This window comes from Oncorhynchus clarkii, chromosome 7 (genome assembly GCF_045791955.1).
Source record: "Oncorhynchus clarkii lewisi isolate Uvic-CL-2024 chromosome 7, UVic_Ocla_1.0, whole genome shotgun sequence".
NCBI lineage: Eukaryota > Metazoa > Chordata > Actinopteri > Salmoniformes > Salmonidae > Oncorhynchus > Oncorhynchus clarkii.
The window spans coordinates 50,564,002-50,587,156 of record NC_092153.1 but is presented as its reverse complement, the minus strand read 5'-3'; the positions used below and the strand labels follow the sequence as shown (position 1 = coordinate 50,587,156).

Sequence of the window (23,155 nt, the reverse complement as noted above, 5' to 3'; positions counted from 1 at the left end):
GATTTGTCTTCCAACAAGACAATGATCCAAAACATAAAGCAAAATCTACAATGGAATGGTTCAAAAATAAACATATCCAGGTGTTAGAATGGCCAAGTCAAAGTCCAGACCTGAATCCAATCGAGAATCTGTGGAAAGAACTGAAAACTGCTGTTCACAAATGCTCTCCATCCAACCTCACTGAGCTCGAGCTGTTTTGCAAGGAGGAATGGGAAAAAATGTCAGTCTATCAGTGCAAAACTGATAGAGACATACCCCAAGCGACTTACAGCTGTAATCGCAGCAAAAGGTGGTGCTACAAAGTAAGCAAACTTAAGGGGGCTGAATAATTTTGCACGCCCAATTTTTCAGTTTTTGATATGTTAAAAAAGTTTGAAATATCCAATAAATGTCGTTCCACTTCATGATTGTGTCCCACTTGTTGTTGATTCTTCACAAAAAAATACAGTTTTATATCTTTATGTTTGAAGCCTGAAATGTGGCAAAAGGTCGCAAAGTTCAAGGGGGCCGAATACTTTCGCAAGGCACTGTACATCAAATTATTAACTACATGATTTAGATCGGAAAGCACATAAATGATTCGAAAAACAGATTATGCATCTGTAATCATTGATTAAAATCTGAACTCAATTCTTGTGAAAATAAATAACCCAGCTAATTTCCATGTTTCCCTGTATGCTTGTTTTATTTTATTGATAAAAAAATCCAACCACACATCTTACAAAAGAAAAGAAAACCAACAGGACACTGACATCATAGCACACTGTTTTACATACACACAGATGCTTTAACAAAATGTAAATTAATACTGCACTAAAATTGAGAAAATAAAAACATCTAATAAATTAGACATCTAATAAATAGTATATATCATTCAATGGTTCATGTACAAAGCTGAAATAAGATTGTGTTAATAGTTATCTCAAACAATATTTCTTCAGAGAGCAAATCAGAGAAAATAAAGGCAGGTGTGTTTATTATGCAAAAATAGATGTACAGCTACCGATACGAGTAGTAACTCAAATAAAATATGTATATATTTGGATTCTCTACTATCTATTGTATTTACATTAAAAGTCGTGTGGCCTCATTATGTGCAGTGATGGATTTCTCCAACTGTTTTATGCATACATCATGTGTTAATAAATGTGTTTATAAAATGCCCAAACATAATTGTCAAAAACTAAACACACAAAGTACATTGCATTTGATTTCAGTCCATAAGTGCATCTTTTTCTCTCCATCACAGGGTCGGAGTTCAATCCGACATATGCCAAGTCTTTGGTGCCAACATTGATCCTGACATTTGATGACTTAGGGCGACTTACAGTCAAGGAGGTTGCAGTGTTTAACCGACAGATTGTTTGTGGAGGAGACTGTACTAATATCATTTCAAAGACGCATACATATATTTGCATGCATGTGAATGCACACAAAGTCATCATGGAATGATTACAATGGATGTTTCTTGTGGAGTTCTGTTTGGGTCAAGGGCCATTACGAAAACCATTTAAACCACTTTAAAACCATATTCACTTTAGACTCGCTGGATTAGCCTATATTAGATTGTAAAACATATTCTGCCTACCTTTTGATTTCAAATAACAAAGACCTGTGAATGTAGGGATAGGTTAGGCTAATCATGTAGTTAAAAAAACAAACAATGACATCTAACCCAATCTCTTTTCAGTAACATAACGGGGTTCCACATTTTGTAGAACATTTTGAGAAATACTCCAACTACTATTACGTAAGATTTTTTTTGTGACAAAACAACCAACATTGTGGATGAAAAAATGCCGCTAAAAACACTTCTCAAAATGCCTTATAAAATGAAAGGAAAACTTATTGAAGTGGCACAGCAGTCATAGACAGGAACCTCTACATCAAGAGGTGGAGTCGCCTGAATCAGCCAACTATACAGGGTTGTCAGCTATGTGTCACAAAACATAACTGAACAATATAACAGCCCCTACAGTGCTGAACTATGCAAAGGCATTGTGGAGTTACAATAACAAAAATCACAACTTTTCTAGAAAAATGGATCATTAGTTGTGAGTCTGACCCCAAAGGGTGTAAAAGCGCTTTCAGGATGAAGCAGACCTTGGTACGGCTGGAAGCCACATTACATACTAGACCCTGTTTGAAAGGAAGCCTGTTGTGAGGGACTTCAGTTTAGTTTTAGCGGGGGGTTACGGTCATATTAGTATGCAGTGAAATAGGCGTACATTGCTTTTCAACTGTTTGCTCTTATGAAGAAGCGGATGAGTGATTCCAATGATCAAATCTACTGTCATATTCAAGGCGCCAACTACCATCACTAGTGTCAGAGTAGAAAATATTTCAACTAGTCCTATGATTTCATAGTGTAAAATTCATGCTCATGGGTATTGCTTGGGAATGAAATATTACATGTACACATACAGTACTTGGAGCCCAAAAGTATGCACCCAATGGTTGATAACATTTTTGTAACAGTGCTGTAATTCACTAAGAAATAAACCTCATAAAAAATGACTCTTTATGATTTGATTTATTTTTCCATAAGAAACAAATATTTCTAAAATAATCAAAAACCTATCTGGACAGAAGTTAAAAATGAGTTGTTAAAAAAAATATTTACATGGCATACAATGTCTTGAGGGTCTTGATTGATCCAGTAAATAATTTAGGTCATAAACAGAGGGTCTGTGTAACAAAGATACATATTGTTATATGTAGCCTCAGACATCCCCTATGTGGAACACAATAACGATTCGCTGTGGTTTAGTCTCTGGACTGGCAAAGCAAGTCAAGTTGTGGAACGATACAGTAGAAGGCCTTTCATTGAGGGTACTGCTCCCCCTGTTGGAAAACAGTACAAATGTCATATTTCAATTCCACAACAACTGCTCAAATTTGCTGTGGCTACAGTGTTGCTACACAGTATGCTCTGTTTCATCAAGTAACAAAGGGAACAAAAACACAAATTCTGAACTTTAAAATCATCCCTTACTTCAATGAGAAGTACTGAGACCTTCATAAGAGACATACGCATGGATATCTAAACTGACAAAATGATTAAGGCAACAGACAAAATAAGAGAAAATAAAATAAAAGTAACTTGGCGGTGACCGTTGTATAATTGAAGACCCCCCTTTTCGTTCTACTAACCATCTACCATTCCAACCCACCTTCTGCCACCCATGTCCCTGCTCCCACCAAGTTAGTGTTGTGATAAGAAGAGAAAGGAGCTAGAGATGTTGAGACAGGGGATTGGGAGGGGTGATCGGGGCATCTGTTCTCTGCTTGGTGAAGATGCCTGAAATGTAATGACAACCAGTGTGTCAGTTTAGTAGTCAGTTTGCACGCAGTTAGTGAGTGGTCCCCTCAGGTTGGGGTGGCCAGAGAGGGTTCAGGGCCGGGCCTCATCAGCGGGAGTGGAACGAGAGGAGAGGGGAGGGACAGGTGCTTAGAGCTGAGAGTCAGCCCCCAGGCTGTTGAGCTCCTCTGGCGAGTGCTTCTCTCCACCAGTGCCAGACGACTGGCGGAACCCGGCTGAGATCTCATCAAACGTCCGGCCCTTGGTCTCAGGCACCTTGAAGTAGGTGAAGATGAAGAAGCTGAGCAGCAGTATGGTGAAGATGACAAAGACATAAGGGCCACACAACTCCTGTAGGGTGAGATGGAGAAGAGAAGAAGAGAGAACATTGATGACACAGTTTATTAAGCAGTGGGCTCCAAACAAGCGTGTATTCAAACTACCAGTTCATATATATCAAGATTAGTATTTCTACAACATTTACCATGTTGAGCATTTGCCTAACAAGGTTGTGCTCAGTGCTTACCTCTACATACTGGAAGGCCATGCCCACTATGAAGTTGGCAGTCCAGTTGGAGAAGCCAGCCACAGCGAAGGCCGAGGGCCGGGGACCCTGGGAGAACAGCTCAGCCACAATGAACCAGGGGATGGGACCCGGGCCGATCTCAAAGAACGCCACAAAGGCAAAGATGGCCACAATACTCACGTAGGACATCCATGGCAGCTTGTCCTGATGGAGGACAAACAGACAGCAGGGGGTTAAACTACTGGTATTCATTCTACATATTACATTAACAAGGACTAGTATGAAAAAACAAGTGTATTTCCTCATTTCCTCATTCCTCATTATGTGAAGTGTGTTATAGTTAGTCTAAGTACCAGCAGAGCCAGAGCGATGGTCATCAGGACGGCAGCGCCTGCCATTCCTATCAGCCCCAGCAGGTGGAGAGACCTGCGTCCAGCACGCTCCACCACAAACAGCTGAGGAACGGATAGAGGATTGAATTATACTGTCTAAACACAAATTAAGTGCATCATGCATCATGTGCACCAAAAATGACACAAACACACACGTATCTGCCATAGTTACTCACCGACACCACAGTAAAGGCCGTGTTGACCACACCGGCACCAATTGTAGCATAAACAGGCTGAGCAACTCCGGCCTTCTCAAAGATACGGGTAGAGTAGTAGAAAACCTGGAGGAAACCAACAGCATAGATTAAAGTTACAAAATAGACATGGCAGTATAGGTGTTTGTATATGTGGAGTGTGTGTTAGTGGTGAGAAGTATGAGAAGTAACTCACAGCGTTGATGCCAGAAAGCTGCTGGGAGAGCTGGAGCATGATAGCGATGAAGATGGGCTGGCGGTAGAGTGGCGAACGGAACAGCTCTAGGATGGTCACCTTCTTCTCCCTCATCATCTGCCTGGCCTCCTCCTTCATCTCCTGCATGTCTGCACTTACGTCTGTGGTCCCACGCAGCTTCTTCAGGACTGACAGGGACAGAGAGAGAACGGAGGTTACATTACAGACTGCTAGGGCTGGGTCACTCCATACCTGGTAAATTCAGGGATGAGTTTAAATTCAACTAATGAATTGAAAATAAGCCATTATTTTAGATTCAGAATCTTTTCAAGTCATTCAATCTGACAGACCTGAAATTGGCTGAACTGATGACATATGAATGTGTGTTTGTGTGTAAATGTACTCTACTCACCAGTTTTGGCCTTGTTCTCCTCGTTGCGGTTGATGAGGAGGAAGCGGGGGCTCTCAGGGCAGAAGGGCAACAGGGCACACTGCGCCAGGGCTGGGATGAAGGTGAAGCCCAGCAGGAAGGGCCACAGAGACTTGTTCCCCATTAAGGCCTCCATGCCAAAAACCTGAACCAAAACACATCGTTAGACCACCATCAGATTAAGCCTTCTTGTGCAAACTACCGCCATACCTTACTTATTTGTTAACCTAAAGACGTATGAGCAGCCAGACCGAGCCGGTCTCAGGGATGGCTAACTCGGAGACCCCTCAACCTATAATAATAATAATATATTCCATTTAGCAGACGTTTTTATCCGAAGAGACTTGCATGCGTACATTTTATGTGATCCGGGCAATCAAACCCACTATTCCGAAGTTGCAAGCGCTATGTTCTATCAACTGAGCGGTGAATCCGCTTTTCGTTTTTTTGCATGTTACGTGTGGAATAATCTCCAAAATAAGACATTTTATGATTTGGTGCTTCTAGGGCAATTCAGACGGCTGATTGAGGACATTTTTACTGAAACATATATTTATTTTCTATGATTGTGTTCTGCATTTCTGTTTTGCTTTGGTAGTGTATTGATTTTTTTGTAATTACTGGGCTCATCTGTAAATGAGACCCTGGTCTCAGCCGGACTCCCTGTCAAAGTAAACATTTTGTTATGTTACAGCCTTAATAAAAAATGTTTAAAGTTGTTTATTTTCCTCATCAATCTACACACAATACCCCATAATGACAAAGCAAAAACAGTTTTTTAGAAATGTTTTCTAATCTATAAAAAAAACTGAAATATTTCATTTACATAAGTATTCAGACCCTTTACTCAGTACTTTGTTGAAGAACCATTGGCGGTGATTACAGCCTTGTGTCTTCTTGGGTAAGACACTACAAGCTTGGCACACCTGTATTTGGGGAGTTTCTTCCATTCCTCTCTGCAGATCCTCTAAAGCTGTCAGGTTGGATGGGGATGGTCGCTACACAGCTATTTTCAGGTCTGTACAGAGATGTTCGAATCGGGTTCAAGTACGGACTTTGGCTGGGCAACTCAAGGACATTTAGTCACTCCTGCATTGTCTTGGCTGTGTGCTTAGAATCATTGTGCTGTTTGAAGGTGAACCTTCGCCCGAGTCTGAGGTCCTGAATGCTTTGGAGCAGGTTTTCATCAAGGATCTCTATTTGCTCCGTTCATCTTTCCCTCGATTCTGACAAGTCTCCAGGTCCCTGCCGCTGAAAAATGTCCCCACAGCATGATGCTGCCACAACCATGCTTCACCGTAGAGATGGTGCAAGGTTTCCTCCAGGCACTTGGCATTCAGGCCACAGAGTTCAATCTTGGTTTCATCAGACCAGAGAATCTTGTTTCTCATGGTCTGAGAGTCTAAGGTGCCTTTTGGCAAACTCCAAGCAGGCTGTCATGTGCCTTTTACTGAGGAGTGGCTACCGTCTGGCCACTCTACCATAAAGGCCTGATTGATGGAGTGCTGCAGAGATGGTTGTCCTTCTGGAAGGTTCTCCCATCTCCACAGAGGAACTCTAGAGCTCTGTCAGAGTAACCATCGTGTTCTTGGTCACCTCCCTGACCGAGTCCCTTCTCCCTCGATTGCTCAGTTTGGCCGGACGGCCAGCTCTGGGAAGAGTCTTGGTGGTTCCAAACTTTTTCCATTTAAGAATGTTGGAGGCCACTGTGTTCTTGGGGACCTTCAATGCTGCAGAACTGTTTTTGGCACCCTTCCCCAAATCTGTGCCTCAACACAATCCTGTCTCAGAACTCTACGGAGAATTCCTTCGACCTCATGGCTTGGTTTTTGCTCTGACATGCACTGTAATCTGTGCGACCTTATATAGACACGTTTGTACCTTTCCAAATCATGTCCAATCAATTGAATTTGCCACAGGTGGACTTCAATCATGTTGTAGAAACATCTCAAGGATGATCATTGGAAACAGGATGCATAGAGTCTCTTAGCAAAGGGTCTGAATACTGTAAATAAGGTTTTTGCTTTGTCATTATAGGTAGTGTGTGCAAATTGCTGAGGATTTGTATTTATTTAATACATTTTAGAATAAGGCTGTAACATAACAAAATGTGGAAAAAGTTAAGTGGTCTGAATACTTTCCGAAGGCACTGTATTATCCATTATTCTCCATATAATATCCCTGTGGCAAACTGGCACTGACCTGTGCCATCAGGATGCCCGTGACAATGCCCAGCTGGTGGAGGGTACCCAGAGCTCCTCGAAGGGCAGTGGGGGCCACCTCACCCACGTACATGGGTACAAAGCCAGTTGAGAGGCCGGAGTAAAGTCCCACCACGAAGCGCCCGATGATCAGCATCTCCCATGAGCCACCCATCTTAGAGAAGCCCATGAGAGCAGCGGAGACAAAGGCCAGCACGTTGGCCATGAGCATGGAGTTCCTCCTGTGGGTACCACAGAAATAGTCAATTACAATTACTGTACAAACCTTTACATGTCACACATATTAAACAGTACATAGGCCATCCACGTCATATAATCTCACATAACACAGTTGTAAATAAACATTGTAAAATTACGTATTTACCTGCCAAAGCGGTTGACAAACAGGCCCACGGAGAAGGAGCCGAAGATACCGCCGACAGAGAAGATGGCGACGGAGACGGACCACAGGGTGGTGAGGGAGGTCTTGGTGATGGGCTCATGGTAGCGGTCTGACCATGTCTCATTGAGGAACCTCTCAATAACCTAGCAGAGAAGGCAAACGAAACAGTGCCAAAGAAAGAAATCACAGTCAATTGTTCACTTGTTTTTTTAATTGACGATTATTGTCCTCATTGCCATTGGCCAGGTGACTGCTGTTTTGGTGTCTGGCCAGTAGATGACGGTATAGGATTGGATTTCAGGGCCATGTTTCGTACGAAAACATTCTGAACGTTGTAGATAGAATTGCCACAAATAGAGCCGGCATTCTTATTCTACATGTTAGAGATGCATGTTTGTTCTACATAGCATATTTCTATCTGAACGTTCCAAGAAGTTGCGTCCTGCTGAACACGCCCCTCGTTTTCCTTCAACAAGGAAGTTTATGAAAGAGTGAAGTGTTGGGTTTCAGCCCCTTCCCCCACAGTGACTTATCAGTGTTGACAAAAATACACAAGTCCGCCCAGCTTGTGATGGAAGTTAAGCTGTACAGGCTGGGAAGAATGTGCCCTCTATCTAGCACTTCTAGCACTCAGCACTGAGCCCTGCCTCCTCCTGTCCTTATCTCCCAAATATCACCGCTGGCTCCTGTCATGTGCTTTGCTGATAGATTATACAATATACTTCTTTACCGATACTTACATAACACCGAGTGATTCATATAGAACTGATAATGTATGTATAAGTCAGCTGAGGGGTAGGCTGTTCAAGATATGGCATAGGGTATATCTTTCAGACCCAGAAAGTTATCCTAATTATTCTGCAAAGAAGTGATGACAAATCTAATATAGCCTAGCCTAGTCAGCCTAACACTGTCCAATAAAATCAACATTCTTACAGATAGAGAATGTCTGGTGTCTGACTCAAGACCTAGCAAGCACCTGGCCACAATGAAATACACTGTTCATTCATGACCGTTGACCCTGCTCTGATTAAAGTGTTAATGCCTCTGTGGACTCCTGGCTAGGCAGGCAGTCAGGTCTGTCTGTGCTACAAGGTGCCCAATTTGGAGCGGGCAGAGAGGCAGAAGGACAAACAGGACAGAGCCCAGGGCCCTTGAGAGACACCTAATCTAATCAGTGCTGCACTCTTTAGAGCGGAGGGCCTGCGTCACAACAACCAGCATCACTCCATCCCTAATCATAGAGAAAGAGAGAGAGAGGGGGAGGTGGGTTGGGGATAATCTAGGGTTTCCATATACAGTAGCAATGCTGTTCTCACATTTACCCTAAATCTGGATGTGTCTCTATGTTCAGCAACACTGTCATTTCTGTGAACACTTCCCTGCACTCTGTATGTTGCTCCTAAACAGCTGTGGCATGGTGTGGTATTACTGAGCATGTGTCAGTGTGCTTACAGTATTAGTGTTTTATTAGAATTTTTCTTTCACTTTGACATTGTAGAGTATTTTGTGTAGACTGTTGACAAAAAATGGCAATTAAATAAATTTGAATCCCACTTTGTAACACAACAAAATGTGGAAAAACTAAAAGGGTTTGAATACTTTCTGAAGGCACTGTATGCAGTAATCAATATCAGTAGTACTATAAAATAATGTAAATAAGTTGTCTCCTGAGAGAGGAACACCAGGACAGGAGTAAGCTCAGACTGCAGATTAGTGGGATGAAGGGACATGTCCACAGAGCCCTCATATGACAAAGTTAAGGTAGAGGGCCTGTGTGTCCCGTGTATCTAGAGTAGAGGCTGAGCAATATGTTTTTAGGAGTCCGATACTAATTACGTTTTTTTGGAAGGGACAAAACTTACTGACACCGATATCTGCTGATATACTGTTTTATGCCTGTCCAAGAACTATGCTTCAAATGTTGATTTCTTACATTGTGACAATAATGACATATCATGAGAATGGACGCAAGTGTTCAGATAAGCATTAGATTCATGTTTATCATCCTATTTATTGAATTTCGGTTATCGGTGGAATTATTGTCCAATACTGATATAGCAATAAAAGGCCAATATGTACGGGATACATTACCTTGGAAATAATGGACAACATAGCGGGACGAAGTGGAGCTGAGTCCCTTTGCAAAGTCCATTTTTCCAAGGTAATGTACAGAATGGTGGTGTTTATCTCGCTTATACAACAATTGCCAAAGAAAACAATACGTAAGGACACATTTACCAGTAAAAAAATATATATATTTTTTTTCATTTTTATAAGCAAATTCATACTTTCTCATCATTTGGTTGCTCTCATCATTCAGCAAAGTAGCTGCATTTATGTTTATTTCAGCCATTTTCTATTGACATTCATTTCAATACATCCATAACAATGAGCTGATGATGCACCCATTTTGCCTGGCATAGCTAGAAAAGTTGGCCTTCTCATCAGGACACTAGTTGACACTGACTGTCACGTTCTGACCTCTATTTCCTTTGTTTTGCATTTATTTAGTATGGTCAGGGCGTGAGTTGGGTGGGCAGTCTATGTTTGTTTTTCTATGTTTTGGGGCAGTTCTATGTTTTCGGCCTAGTATGGTTCTCAATCAGAGGCAGGTGTCATTAGTTGTCTCTGATTGAGAATCATACTTAGGTAGCCTGGGTTTCACTGTTTGTTTGTGGGTGATTGTTCCTGTTTTTGTGTTTGCACCAGACAGGGCTGTTTTGAGTTCTCACGTCTCTTGTTTTTTCGTTAGTTTGTTCATGTATAGTGTCGTCAATAAATTACAATGAACAACCACCACGCTGCGCTTTGGTCCGCCTCTACTTCACAAGAAGAGAATCGTTACACTGACTGCAAGTTACAAGGAGATTGCACTGCATTTCAAACACTAGGCTTGAAGCTAGCTAAATAGTTTGTTGCTAGTAAACGTGCCAATGACAACCGAATTCTAAAATATCAGTTGCTGAAATCAGCTGATCAAATTAGAAACATGTGGGAGGATTTGACAACTTTCGTGGCGGAAGGCAGAGGAGAAATGTATGTTCATCATTGGATCCCACCAGAACAAGTGTATCCTGATGTGGTGAGTAGAGGGGGTAGGGGAGGGAGGGAGGGAAGGAGAGGACAGGGGCGCCATATGGACCACGTCAGGTCATCAGATGCTCCCCCAAAAATATGTCTCTGCAAAAACAAATCAATGCTAGTAAGCCAGCTATTTTTTTTCCCTCGTTGGACCTGCATTTATAATGTATTCAATTTTAGCTTGTGTGGTTGTTGGATTAGATTTCAGTAACTTTGTAGCAAGTACTGTCTGCATGTGTAGGTGGATATTGCGTCATGATTGCAAGGAGTCCTGATATCTTTTCAAACTTTTTTTGGTTTGTGTCCATTCTAGTATGCCCTTCTAGCCAATCAGAAACAAGTATTCAACAATGCTGTGGTATAACAGCTGATACAATTGGTAAACCGATATATCGGTCGGGCTCTAGTATCCTGGCAACAAGGTACCTGGAACTTTGAGCAGAGCTGAGCACCACAAGGTTTGTTCAGACAAAGAGAAATACTGTGTGTGGCTTAGCCCTTTTACCTGAACTAAGAGATTCTTATGGAGCTTTCAGTAAACAAAACCATTCTGTAGAATTAGCACCTACAGTAAAAAGCTGTCCAGGGGATACACTTACATGTGCAACAGTTTGAAGGAGTAGGGTCAAAGAAACTTGTTTAAGTTAATGGAAAAGAGGGTTCATTTAATTGATGGAGTCACATATCACTGAGAGCTCCTAAATTATGTTTCCTTTAACGGAGTGAGTAGCACTCTCCTGGCTTTCTCCTCACCTACAGTCTGGCAGGCCCTTTTGGGGCATGGAAACACTCCTTTACACATGAATCACATCACAGAGGTCCTCTACCAGAGAGAGCCCTGGATGAGATAGGCCTACGTCGAGTTATTATTAGCCCCCTTCTTTTCACGTGTTGCAGGGAACATCTTGTCTGGCCTAGACAGGCACAGGGGCAGTCCTGTCTGGGAAAAGGTGTCAGTGACGATTTGATTTGAAAATGGTGTTGTTGGGATAAATATAGACAAGCCTTCCACGCCCAATTCCGATCAGTCACCCCCCCCCCCCCCAATCTCATCCCTATGGACTCACCTTCTGAGGGGCGTTGATGACACCTGTGTTGTAACCGAACTGCAGTGAGCCAATCACCGCTGCTCCTACTGTCAGCATCAACTGGAAGGTTACTTGCTGCAAAGAGACAGGAGAGAGAGTCAGTTAGAAATCACCTATCCTCCAAATCTTGTAGCTACCTAGAGTTGACAGGCTTATTGTATTATGATAACAAATCTGTAGGCAAAGTTATCCCATTGATGCCATTCCATATAGGCCTAGGCTAGATAGGCCTTTAGGAATATTTTGAGTGAGAACCTAGGTACTGTACTGTAAGGGTTAATCAACTTAGTTTTACAATAACCATTGACTTCATCCTGTTCTACTAGTTAGACAAGTCATTTCACTATGAACACCTTGAAGAGTGACAAGCACAATGCCCTGATTCTCCTGACTCATGTCCTTTGCATGGACCTTCTGTGTTGTTTTGACTGCACATCACTTTAATGAATGTGGCCCTGGTAATGTTTTAGTTCCTAAATGCTTTTCGACCTCCTCCGAAATGTAAAAAAAACTTGCCTAACTTGAGCTGCAGTTTCCGTAGAATGGGCTAGTATCCGACATTGTGCAATAGGTGGTTGTACTGCCCCAAATGTGTGTGATAGTGACGCAACTTGCAAGAAGGCAATCTAGCCTCAGTCCAAGCAGACAGGAGGGGAAAGTTCATCCTCAAACTGTCCACCTCAGGTGGTTGAATGTAAATATTGGTGCATTAGGATCATGTGTCCACACCCAGCTCTCTCAGAGGAGTGGTGGTTTAGTCCCAGGCATTGTTCTTGTTCCGGTTAGTTCTAAAAATCATTTGATGGGCTTAATCCCAGTGGAGCCCCAAGGCAGGCAGAGATTATCCTCATGCCATCAAGTTAACATCACACATAATCCTTTTCAGATGAGCCATTATGCCACTTTCACATTTCATGTAGTGTGTCTGTGGCTAAGTCAGTATTGTAGTCATATTGGGGTTTAGGCTACCCATGAGTCGATTTTTTTGAGTTGGTTACAATCGTGAACAGAAGAGGTATGTGGGTTACTGGTAATGGGAGTTTTCCACTGTTTGGGAGTTGTCTGTATCTGTGGTGATGTTTTGGTAGTGACATGGCTGTTCTGTTAAAGTTAGAGTTAGCCTTAGTGGTTCACACCAGTTGTGATGGCAGCTGAGATCCTCTTTCTTACTCATGTTGTGATGTGACTATATTGGGATTCCAAACTTAAAGCCAGTGTAGTTATGACAAGGTCCCACATGTCTGTAAAATGTGTGTGAAAGTGAACCATCCCAAAACTATGACACATACGCTTTAACACATTGTTACAAAAAGCACTCAACTATATAAACTAAGATATTGAACTTTCATGATTTCAGCGTTGCGTCATTGGTTGTTATAGCCTAAATGTGTTTCTTATTCATGGGTTAAACTAGGCCCACTAGCAGGACTATCTGACAGGGGAAAAGGGTTTATATAAGGCAGCTTTTAAGGGCACTAGTGAAATAACCCTACCTCCCTTAAAATATTTGTTGAGAAGAAATACTCGAGGCTATTCTAAACAAAAGGGGAGGAATAACATTTTTGTGAATTCTGAGATTCTTGCCTGGGGGTATGAAGAGGGTAGGAAGATAGAAAGTTTGGAAACACTCTGTACAGTGTAGCTCAGTAATAGAAGCCCAAAAAAGGGCAGGCCTGAAAGTTTTGTGGGCCCACCCCACAGTAGCATGTTGACCAATAAGGTTCCACACAATCAATGAGTAGATGGGGTTCAACGAGTGCATCACTGGGTTGTTATAACCAGCCCAAGTACAGGATGTGAACACACACCATACACATGTTCAGGAATCCAGAGGTTTTAAAGCTGTTGGTTAGGTTCTTAAAGGAGCCATGCTTCCTTTCAGTGAACAAGTTATGTCATTCTTATATAGACAATAACTTACTTTCGTAAAAATACCAGTTTCGAAATTAGCAAGAGAGACAGTCTTCCTTCAACACTACACTCATAGGCTACCTCCATCTTGTTCACTCAAAAGATGTGCAAGTTTTAAATGGACACTGCTTGAGTGAGTCTGGGACTCTTTAACACAGCCAAACTGGTTTGCAAATACTCCATAAATATGAAACTTCACTGGAGTGTGTGTGTGTGTGTGTGCGCGCATGCGTGCGTGTGAGTATGAGGAACTATGAAACACTCCTCTGTGACATTGCGTTTAAACTAGATACCAGTGTGTAGAGGGAGACCATGCCTTCCCCCTGGCCTAAACACACACACAAACACACACACTGCAAGTAGGAAGAGTTAGGGCAGATCTTGTGTTCTATGCTATCAGAAAACATTCCTTCCTGAAAGGGGATGGTCATGTATCATTTACCTAGGAAACAATGAAGTCACACCCTTCAGCTCGGAGATGGTTGTCGCAGCCTTACAGACTAATACTGGCCCTTTAACACATAATGTCACCATCTTTTTAAAACAGCTGGCGTCACCAGCCGTGTTAACATTCCGGCTAAAGATGTATTAATTTGCATTCAAATGTTTACTTTGAGTCTTTTGATTAGTTAAGCTATACAAAAAGACCTTGTTATCACATGATGACTGATGACTCATGCCCATGTTCAATAAGGAACTAAAGGTACTGGTTATATAATAAAACAACATTGTCAATGAAAACAGCTTTCATTGAGACAACAAAATCAGGAGAGTTTAACTGGCATACTGACAGCATACAAAATCTCTTACCATTTTTAGAACTTGTTTATGTTAACATTTTCCTGGTTCTGTCAGCGCAACCGAACCTCCATGCAAATAAATCTCCTTCTCCTCAGGAGTGAGTCTGTGAATTTCTGCCCAGTCACGGTGATGTGGCTGGCGAATTGTTGACTGTGGCTTTAGGCTTAGTTGGTTATAATTGAATTCATCTAACTTAGAAAAACACAAATTGAATATTTAGATATACAACCTTTTTCCAAAAAAAGTGTTTTGCATTATTACAATCAACGTTTACGTTTCAGGCCTGCCTCATCTAATGCCTCATCGGTGAAACCTCTTCACATCGATGTGATGCATGAGATCGTCTGGGCTTGAGCAAACATCTAAAGTGATCATTCAGCCTGTCCCTTGAGCAACAGTTTACTCAACAAAGTCCAATAGTTAAATTCTTGGAGGTAGTTAGGTAAATGGGATCTACTTCATAAGATCAACACAAGCAGTCCAGACGCAGTAGCCAGTTTATACTGCACTGATGAATGACGATGGTGAGACTGTTCTTAAAAGGAACGAGGAACAGGGGTTGGACCAAAGTTGTATGTAGAGTTGTGAGAGTCAGTTCCAAGTGTAAGATAGAACCTTTTTTCACATAAGCACTTTGTTGCCTAATGTCTGTGACCAAAGCCCTAAAGCAGACACTACTGGGTTTTGGAGGATGTCTGGTGAAATAGAATTACTTCCTGCTCTGTAATGTTTACAGCCACATCTTGCCTGTAAGTGACACCTAATACGCAATAGTTTAGTTCCAGTGAATTGAATCACCTTTGTCTATAATCTATAATTGTCAGTGGTCCCTCTCTTCTAACACCCTAGCCTCTTCTAAAATTACTGATGGTACACGTTGCATCATATTGAGTGATAGTCTGTGAGTAAACTGTCATAAACAGATCTACGTAAACATAACTGGTATCGTAGAATCTGTCTGGAAGGAATGGGATGCCTGGAATAATGAGCAGCAGTAGTTCCTGTGTTTGGCTTTTTTCATCACTGGTTATTTGGACAAATCATTCTTTATGTAATTTATCTTTGTTTCATCGTGTCGTTTTTTCTTCATTTTCTTCAGTTTAGTCACATGATTTCTCAATTTGCAGTACATTTGCCCATCAGTTGTGCAGCCAGACTTATTTGCCATTCCTTTTGCTTCATCCTTCTCAACTAGAGGTCGACCGATTATGGTTTTTCAACGCCGATACCGATATCTGATTATTGGAGGACCAAAAAAAGCAGATACCGATTAATCGGCTGATTTTATTTATTTATTTGTAATAATGACATTTACAACAATACTGAATGAACACTTCTATTTTAACTTAATATAATACATCAATACAATCAATTTAGCCTCAAATAAATAATGAGACCTGTTCAATTTGGTTTAAATAATGCAAAAACAAAGTGTTGGAGAAGAAAGTAAAAGTGCAATATGTGCCATGTAAAAAAGCTAACGTTTAAGTTCCTTGCTCAGAACATGAGGACATATGAAAGCTGGTGGTTCCTTTAACATGAGTCTTCAATATTCCCAGGTAAGAAGTTTTAGGAAGTAGTTATTATAGGAATTATCGGACTATTTCTCTCTATACCATTTGTATTTCATATACCTTTGACTATTGGATGTTCTTATAGGCACTTTAGTAATGCCAGTGTAACAGTATAGCTTCCGTTCCTCTCCTCTCCCCTACCTGGGCTCGAACCAGGGACACATCAACAACAGCCACCCTCGAAGCATCGTTACCCATCGCTCCACAAAAGCCGCGGCCCTTGTAGAGCAAGGGGAACAACTACTTCAAGGTCTCAGAGCGAGTGACGTCACTGATTGAAACGCTATTAGCGCGCACCCCGCTAACTAGCTAGCCACTTCACATCGGTTACTTCAGCCTAATCTCGGAAGTTGATAGGCTTGAAGTGATTAACAGCTCAATGCTTGAAGAGCTGCTGGCAAACGCACGAAAGTGCTGTTTGAATGAATGCTTACGAGTCTGCTTCCGCCTACCCCCGCTCAGTCAGACTGCTCTATCAAATATCAAATCATATACTTAATTATAACATAATAACACACAGAAATACGAGCCTTAGGTCATTAATATGGTCAAATCCGGAAACTATAATTTCGAAAACAAAACGTTTATTCTTTCAGTGAAATACGGAACCGTTCCGTATTTTATCTAATGGGTGGCATCCATAAGTCTAAATATTCCTGTTAAATTGCACAACCTTCAATGTTATGTCATAATTACGTAAAATTCTGGCAAATTAGTTTGCAACGAGCCAGGCGGCCCAAACTGCTGCATATACCCTGACTCTGCGTGCAATGAACGCAAGAAAAGTGACACAATTTCCCTAGTTTAATATTGCCTGCTAACCTGGATTTCTTATAACTAAATATGCAGGTTTAAAAAAAATATACTTCTGTGAATTGGTTTTAAGAAAGGCATTGATGTTTATGGTTAGGTACATTCGTGCAAGATTGTGCTTTTTTCGCAAATGCGCTTTTGTTAAATAAATCATCCCCAAAGTTGTCTGTCTTTGTTAGAAAGAAATATACCCTGACTCCTTTGCACAGAACGCAAGAGAAGTGACACAATTTCCCTAGTTAAAAGAAATTCATATTAGCAGGCAATATTAACTAAACATGCAGGTTTAAAAAAATATACTTCTGTGAATTGATTTTAAGAAAGGCATTGATGTTTATGGTTAGGTACATTCGTGCAACGATTGTGCTTTTTTCACGAATGAGCTTGTTAAATCACCTGTTTAGCGAAGTAAGCTATGATTCAATGATAAATTAACAGGCACCGCATCGATTATATGCAACACAGGACAAGCTAGATAAACTAGTAATATCATCAACCATGTGTAGTTAACTAGTGATTATGTTAAGATTAATTGTTTTTTATAAGATACGTTTAATGCTAGCTAGCACCTTACCATGGCTCCTTGCTGCACTCGCATAACAGCCTGCCACGCAGTCTCCTCGTGGAGTGCAATGTAATCGGCCATGATTGGTGTCCAAAAATGCTGATTAACGATTGTTATGAAAACTTGAAATCGGCCTTAATTAATAGGTCGACCTCTATTCTCAACTATGCAATTTTTCAATTCCTCATCAATCCACAGGGACTTAACATTTTTTTAACAGTCATTTTCTTAATGGGTGCATGCTTATTAATCACTGGGATAAGCAATTTCATAAATGTGTCAAGTGCAGCGTCTGGTTGCTCCTCATTACACACCACGGACGAACAAATATTCTTTACATCAACAACATAGGAATCACTACAAAACGTATTGTATGACCTCTTATATACTATATTAGGCCCAGCCTTTGGAACTTTGGTCTTCCTAGATATGTCTACGATATTGTGATCATTACATCCAATGGATTTGGATACTGCTTTAAAGCAAATTTATGCTGCATCTCTCCTGTGCTGTTTGTAACTACCCTGGTAGGTTGACTGATAACGTGAACCAGGTTGCAGGCACTGGTTACAGTTTGAAGCTTTCCAGGTTGCAGGTACTAGTTACAGTCTGAAGCTTTTTCTTGAGTGGGCAGCCTGATGGAAGCCAGTCAATATTTAAATCAACCAGAAAATATACCTCTCTGTTGCTATCACATACATTATCAAGCATTTCACACATGTTATCCAGATACTGTTAGTGGTCTACAGCTGCTTCCCACCAGAATGGGCTTTAGGTGAGGCAGATGAACCTGGAGCCATATTACTTCAACAGCATTTAACATGAGATCCTCTCTAAGTTTTACAGGAATGTGGTTCTGAATATAAATGGCAACAGCTCCTCCTTTGGCATTTCTGTCTTTTCTGTAGATGTTATAACCATGTATTGCTACCACTGTATCATCAAATGTATTATCTAAGTGAGTTTCAGAGATTGTCAGAATCTTTTACTTGCAAATTATTGATTTCCTGAACCTTGTTCTTAAACAACATATGTTAACGTGAGCTATTTTTAGCACTTTCTGGGAGACTTGATTGTTTTCATTGCTTTACTGGGAAGCTTGGCAGAGGCAGACATGCTCATGTTATTTATGTTAGTGCAGGGTGAGCTGCACACAGTGGTCTTCCTACTAAGGCACATCGCCTCATTGCTAACAGTATAACTCGGGTTCATAGGCGCATGATTACTGCATGCAATAGCTGTGGGATCAGCAGAGCCATTCAGGGCAGTTAGAGGGACATAAATTATGTTACTTACATTGTGTCTTCCAATGCCCCTAGGATAATGTACATTTGCTGAAGCACTATGACAACTCAGCAACACAATGGTAGGGATTAACTGAGCTGGGCTTGGGTCCTGGTCTTAAACATACATAGAGGTCAATGGATAGCCTGGGTGGTAGGCATGCAGACATGTTGTCAGACTGTCTGATACTAGACATACGTTTGTATTTAAGATCCATCTCATTTCACACTGATTCTGGTGCAAGAGTTGGTTCAAACCTAACACAATCTCAGATACAGTACAGCTCTCAGGAGAACAAGAGAATAGGCCTTACAGATGTAACCAAACTCTCCTTCACATGAATAGCAATTAGCAGAGAGGTCAGTACAGTGTGTACAATGCCTTCCACTTCGTCTAGGAAACTAATTAGGCTCTACGTTTGTGCCAGTTTCAATTACAGCATTCCCAGATCTCTTAATCCAATATTTTATAGAAAAGAGTCATTAGGCCTCATTAGAACAAACACACTGACACATACATTAAAGGGCATACTGAAAGGGCAGTCATGCAGAGGGAAATACAGCTAGTGGACCGTCTTGAAGGAAGGCAGTGGATTGAGTGGAATTAAGCTTTTAGAAGGAAGGAACTGAATGCCGGCTTTGGGCTTAATCAAAAGCCTAAACTGTCAGCTCTGCCAAAAATTTAACTGTTTCTTAGAGAGTTATCCACTCAACACAGACCAGGTCAACTGTATGCTTGACCCCAATTACCTTGTTTCTTACCCAAGAAAAAAATAGGCCTCCACTGAACTAAAAACAAAGCCTATTGTTTAGAGCCGAGCTTTGAGAGGACTCACAATTTGTGCCCTAACTGCCCATGAATTCAGTCATGTTTTGATTGTTACGCTCTGCGCCGGAGGGGAAAAGCGCTATTAGTTGAATGCTTGTTATCTAGTCTATAAAGGGAACAAAGATGTTAGACGGTATTGTTATTTGGAGAGAGGAAGTTAAACAGCCACTAGGTGAGCAGTCAAACAGGGGAAGTGTCTATCTGAATAGGTGTATCAAAGTTAGGTCAAAAGGTACTACTTTGCAGACAGATGGGCCAGAACATCATGTGTGCTCAGAGGTGAGTATGGATAAATGCTTAATATTATGCACACGTGATTGAACCATGGCTGGTGACAGCTTGATGGCTTTTTGGCTGTTCATTTTCAACCACACCCTGGGTCACCAACACCTGCTTCCACCCACACGCTGACTGTACCTTCCCTGCCCTGCTGCACACACCCAAAGATCATAAAACCAGACCGGTATGAAAATCCCAACCACGAGATGCTGATTAATAACACGCTCAGCGCGGTATTAGCCTGGACGCACACTCAAAGCTCAAGCTGCCTGTCGAAAGCAAAACACTAGCCTAATGGGAATTATGGCTTTGACCCCCTGGTGTTTTCCTACTGTGAGTATTCCCCTTTTCGGACCGCCCCTGGCCATCTGCAGTCCTGGTATCTGTGGGAACAGAACAGGACCATTCCCATCACGTCCATGACATACTGTAGCTTTCCAGCTGAGCGCCAGGAAATCACACAGCTCTGCCAAACCAAAAAAGGGGATATAGAAAAATAACAATTTACATGTTCACCATGTCAACCAGAAGTAAACAGTAAGCGAGGACTGGGAGGGACTTTGAAGTTGTTAGGGGGTTAACTAACCACACAGGATCAGCGGTAAGAGTCAGCCATACCAGAGACCAGATGAGTCACGTCTCTTCCTTTTACTACTGTAAACCAACAATAAGCAAATATTACATTGGACAAATAAAAAAAATTAAAAAGTGAAGACCTCATATACTGTGATAAAACAGAATCTCAATCTAGACTTTAATGTGCTGCCTTCCCGTGAGTAATGGCATCATAATTACATGATACAGGCATGATGTCAACAGAAGGGGATGCAGGTTTATTAGCCAGGATACAGGTAATTTATCATCTTTAAAAAGGGATTATGAATAGCCAATTAGGGGCCACACGTAGGCATACCGCACGATACGATTTGATGCTGGCGGCATGCTTCATTTCCCCAGCAGCCGGATATCCCACTGCGTCCAAATATGCTGGTGAGCAGCACAGCGCACATGATTTACATTTCAATTGAATGAAACAATGAAATCCTGAATCAGCTAGTGTAACTTCTTGAAAAAAAGTCTTACCATTCTGAACCCATTGACATTAACAAGCTAACCTAACCAGTTTTTCAGACAAGCTAGCTTGTCTCCCCCACCCCTCTCTCTCGCTCTCGCTCTCTCTCTCTCTCTCTCTCTCTCTCTCAGAGAGGCACAGACAGACACACAAACACACCGTTTTGTATATTGGTTTCTAAGAATGCTTCTAACTAGTCGTTAGCCTCACTTAAGAGTCACAATTACCTTGCCGCCTGAATCCATCGCCGCAGCGTGGCTTGTCGATATTATTGCTGGCAATCTTTAAATGTCAATAGTTTAGTTTGGGTAACTTCCGCGGGTCTTCTTTTGGCTCAGACGACGTGTCTCATTTTTACAGTTTCCCGTTAAAAAAAAAAGTATGACTGATACAATAGGTCATAAAAAATAGTAGCTTCTTCTTTATTTTCAGAGTAATTCTTTGTTTCCAAAATGGCTTCAGTTCATCTTGTTTATTCCCCCTGTGTTATTTCTGCCATGAACTCAAAACTTCAGATTAATTATGTCCCAAAGTTTTCTTGGGTTTTTGAAGTAGTTCGTTCTTCGAGTAGCCTACAGACTGCTCTTTAGGGAAATAAAACCGTGAATATATGTCCTCTAGTCCGACTACAGTGATTGGCTGACGCAATAGTTTAGTTCGGCCCATGGAGGTGTGTAAGGAGGCCGGTTTCTATCTCTGAACTTCTATTGGTTTAAACGTGCACCGCTTTCACGAGGTTCCGACATTAATTCCGAATAGTGTCACGTCGTTGTGTTGAAGAAATAGGGTAGGTAGTTGTGTTAAGCACATCTTCCTTAATGTGTTTAATTGCACTGATACATTTTCTGGTGTTATTACAATTTGGTGGAGGCGCGAGCCTTGTAATAACATGGTTATTATTATACTGGTCCGACTCATGCACCAAGGGGGCGCAAATGTACCCACCATTGCTGATAGTTTTAGTTCATGGCGTGAAATGACACTGACAGTGGATGATGCGCCACCGTTTCATCTAATTTGCAACCCCCAAGTAGGCTATTTATAGGCTAACGTGATCTCGCCCACTATAAGGATAGCATCTCCATACTTAATAATACTTAATAATCAGTACTTTATCCCAATACTAACAGAGAACAGGTAGCCCAGGCCTTCTAATGATAACTTTGAAGGAGAGCCCTGATTATCAGGCACACACAAGACAGCATCCAGTCAGTCATCCTTTGTTTCTAAGCATCTTGCTGTATCCCTGTGTGTTCAGTCCTTCATAAACAATGTTTCAAACATCCAACATCTGATCTTTGACCAACGCTGGTGATGTGACATGGGTGCCCTCTATTCAAAACCATATTGTGATGGAGATGTTTGTTATTAGAGGCGTGTAAAAACAAATATTTTCATGTGAATAAATGAAACTGCGTAATACCTTTTGTTTGAGATGGCGGGGAAGTGTCCGGTCTGAGTGCATGCAAAAAAATTACAAAAATAATCTTGAGACCAGAAAGGAAAATGCGTGTGTTTATACAGTGGAAATGAAAGAGACAGAAACAGGATAAAAATGATAGAAATGGAAGAAATGTGTTCCCTTTTAGTTTCATCTATTCCCTTTGAAACCTTGAAAAAACAAAAACAGGCAAATACAGAGACAAAGGCCGGTGAGTATGCCATTTGGACCGACCTGGCCTAAAGCAACAGGCTGCGGTACAGAGGTGGAGGAAGACCAACATGGTATTTCACATATTCTGGAGGTTTGTCATGTCTGAATAATCATGAGGCAATCTCAAATCAAATCAAATGTTATTGGTCACATACAGTACACGTGCTTAGCAGATGTTATTGTGATTGTAGCGAAATGCTTGTGCTTCTATTTCCGACAGTGCAGCAATATCTAACAAGTAATGTCTAACAATTTCACAACACATACCTAATACACACAAATCTAAGTAAAGGAATAGAAAAATAATATATAAATATATGGATGAGCAATTTCATAGCGGCATAGGCTAAGATGCAATAGATAGTATAGAATATAATACAGTATATACACATGAGATGAGTAATATGTGAACATTAGGGGCGGCAGGTGGCCTAGTGGTTAGAGCGTTGGACTATTAACCAAAAGGTTGCAAGATCAAATCCCAGAGCAGACAAGGTAAAACTGCTGTTCTGCTGTCATTGAAAATAAGAATTTGTTCTTAACTGACTTGCCTAGTTAA

General features: G+C 41.3%; 1 protein-coding gene across 1 annotated transcript; it reads right to left on the bottom strand.

The window, feature by feature from the left end:
* Positions 1-666: 666 nt before the first annotated feature.
* Positions 667-21,604, bottom strand: LOC139413431 (solute carrier family 2, facilitated glucose transporter member 1-like). Its single transcript, XM_071160804.1, has 10 exons — positions 21,170-21,604; positions 11,795-11,890; positions 7,626-7,786; positions 7,242-7,482; positions 5,022-5,184; positions 4,610-4,797; positions 4,396-4,500; positions 4,181-4,282; positions 3,828-4,031; positions 667-3,652 (listed from the first exon to the last, which is right to left on the bottom strand). Exons 1-10 carry the CDS (start codon positions 21,185-21,187, stop codon positions 3,452-3,454), a joined length of 1,479 nt encoding a protein of 492 aa, XP_071016905.1. The 5' UTR covers positions 21,188-21,604; the 3' UTR covers positions 667-3,451.
* Positions 21,605-23,155: the final 1,551 nt, after the last annotated feature.

Bases quoted from the DNA above. Each gene is read 5' to 3' on its own strand.
- LOC139413431 (XM_071160804.1), bottom strand. The intron at 4,798-5,021 runs GTGAGTAGAGTA...TGTCCCTGTCAG, and splicing joins GGAGAACAAGGCCAAAACTG to TCCTGAAGAAGCTGCGTGGG. The intron at 4,032-4,180 runs GTACTTAGACTA...GTCCTCCATCAG, and splicing joins CCATCGCTCTGGCTCTGCTG to GACAAGCTGCCATGGATGTC.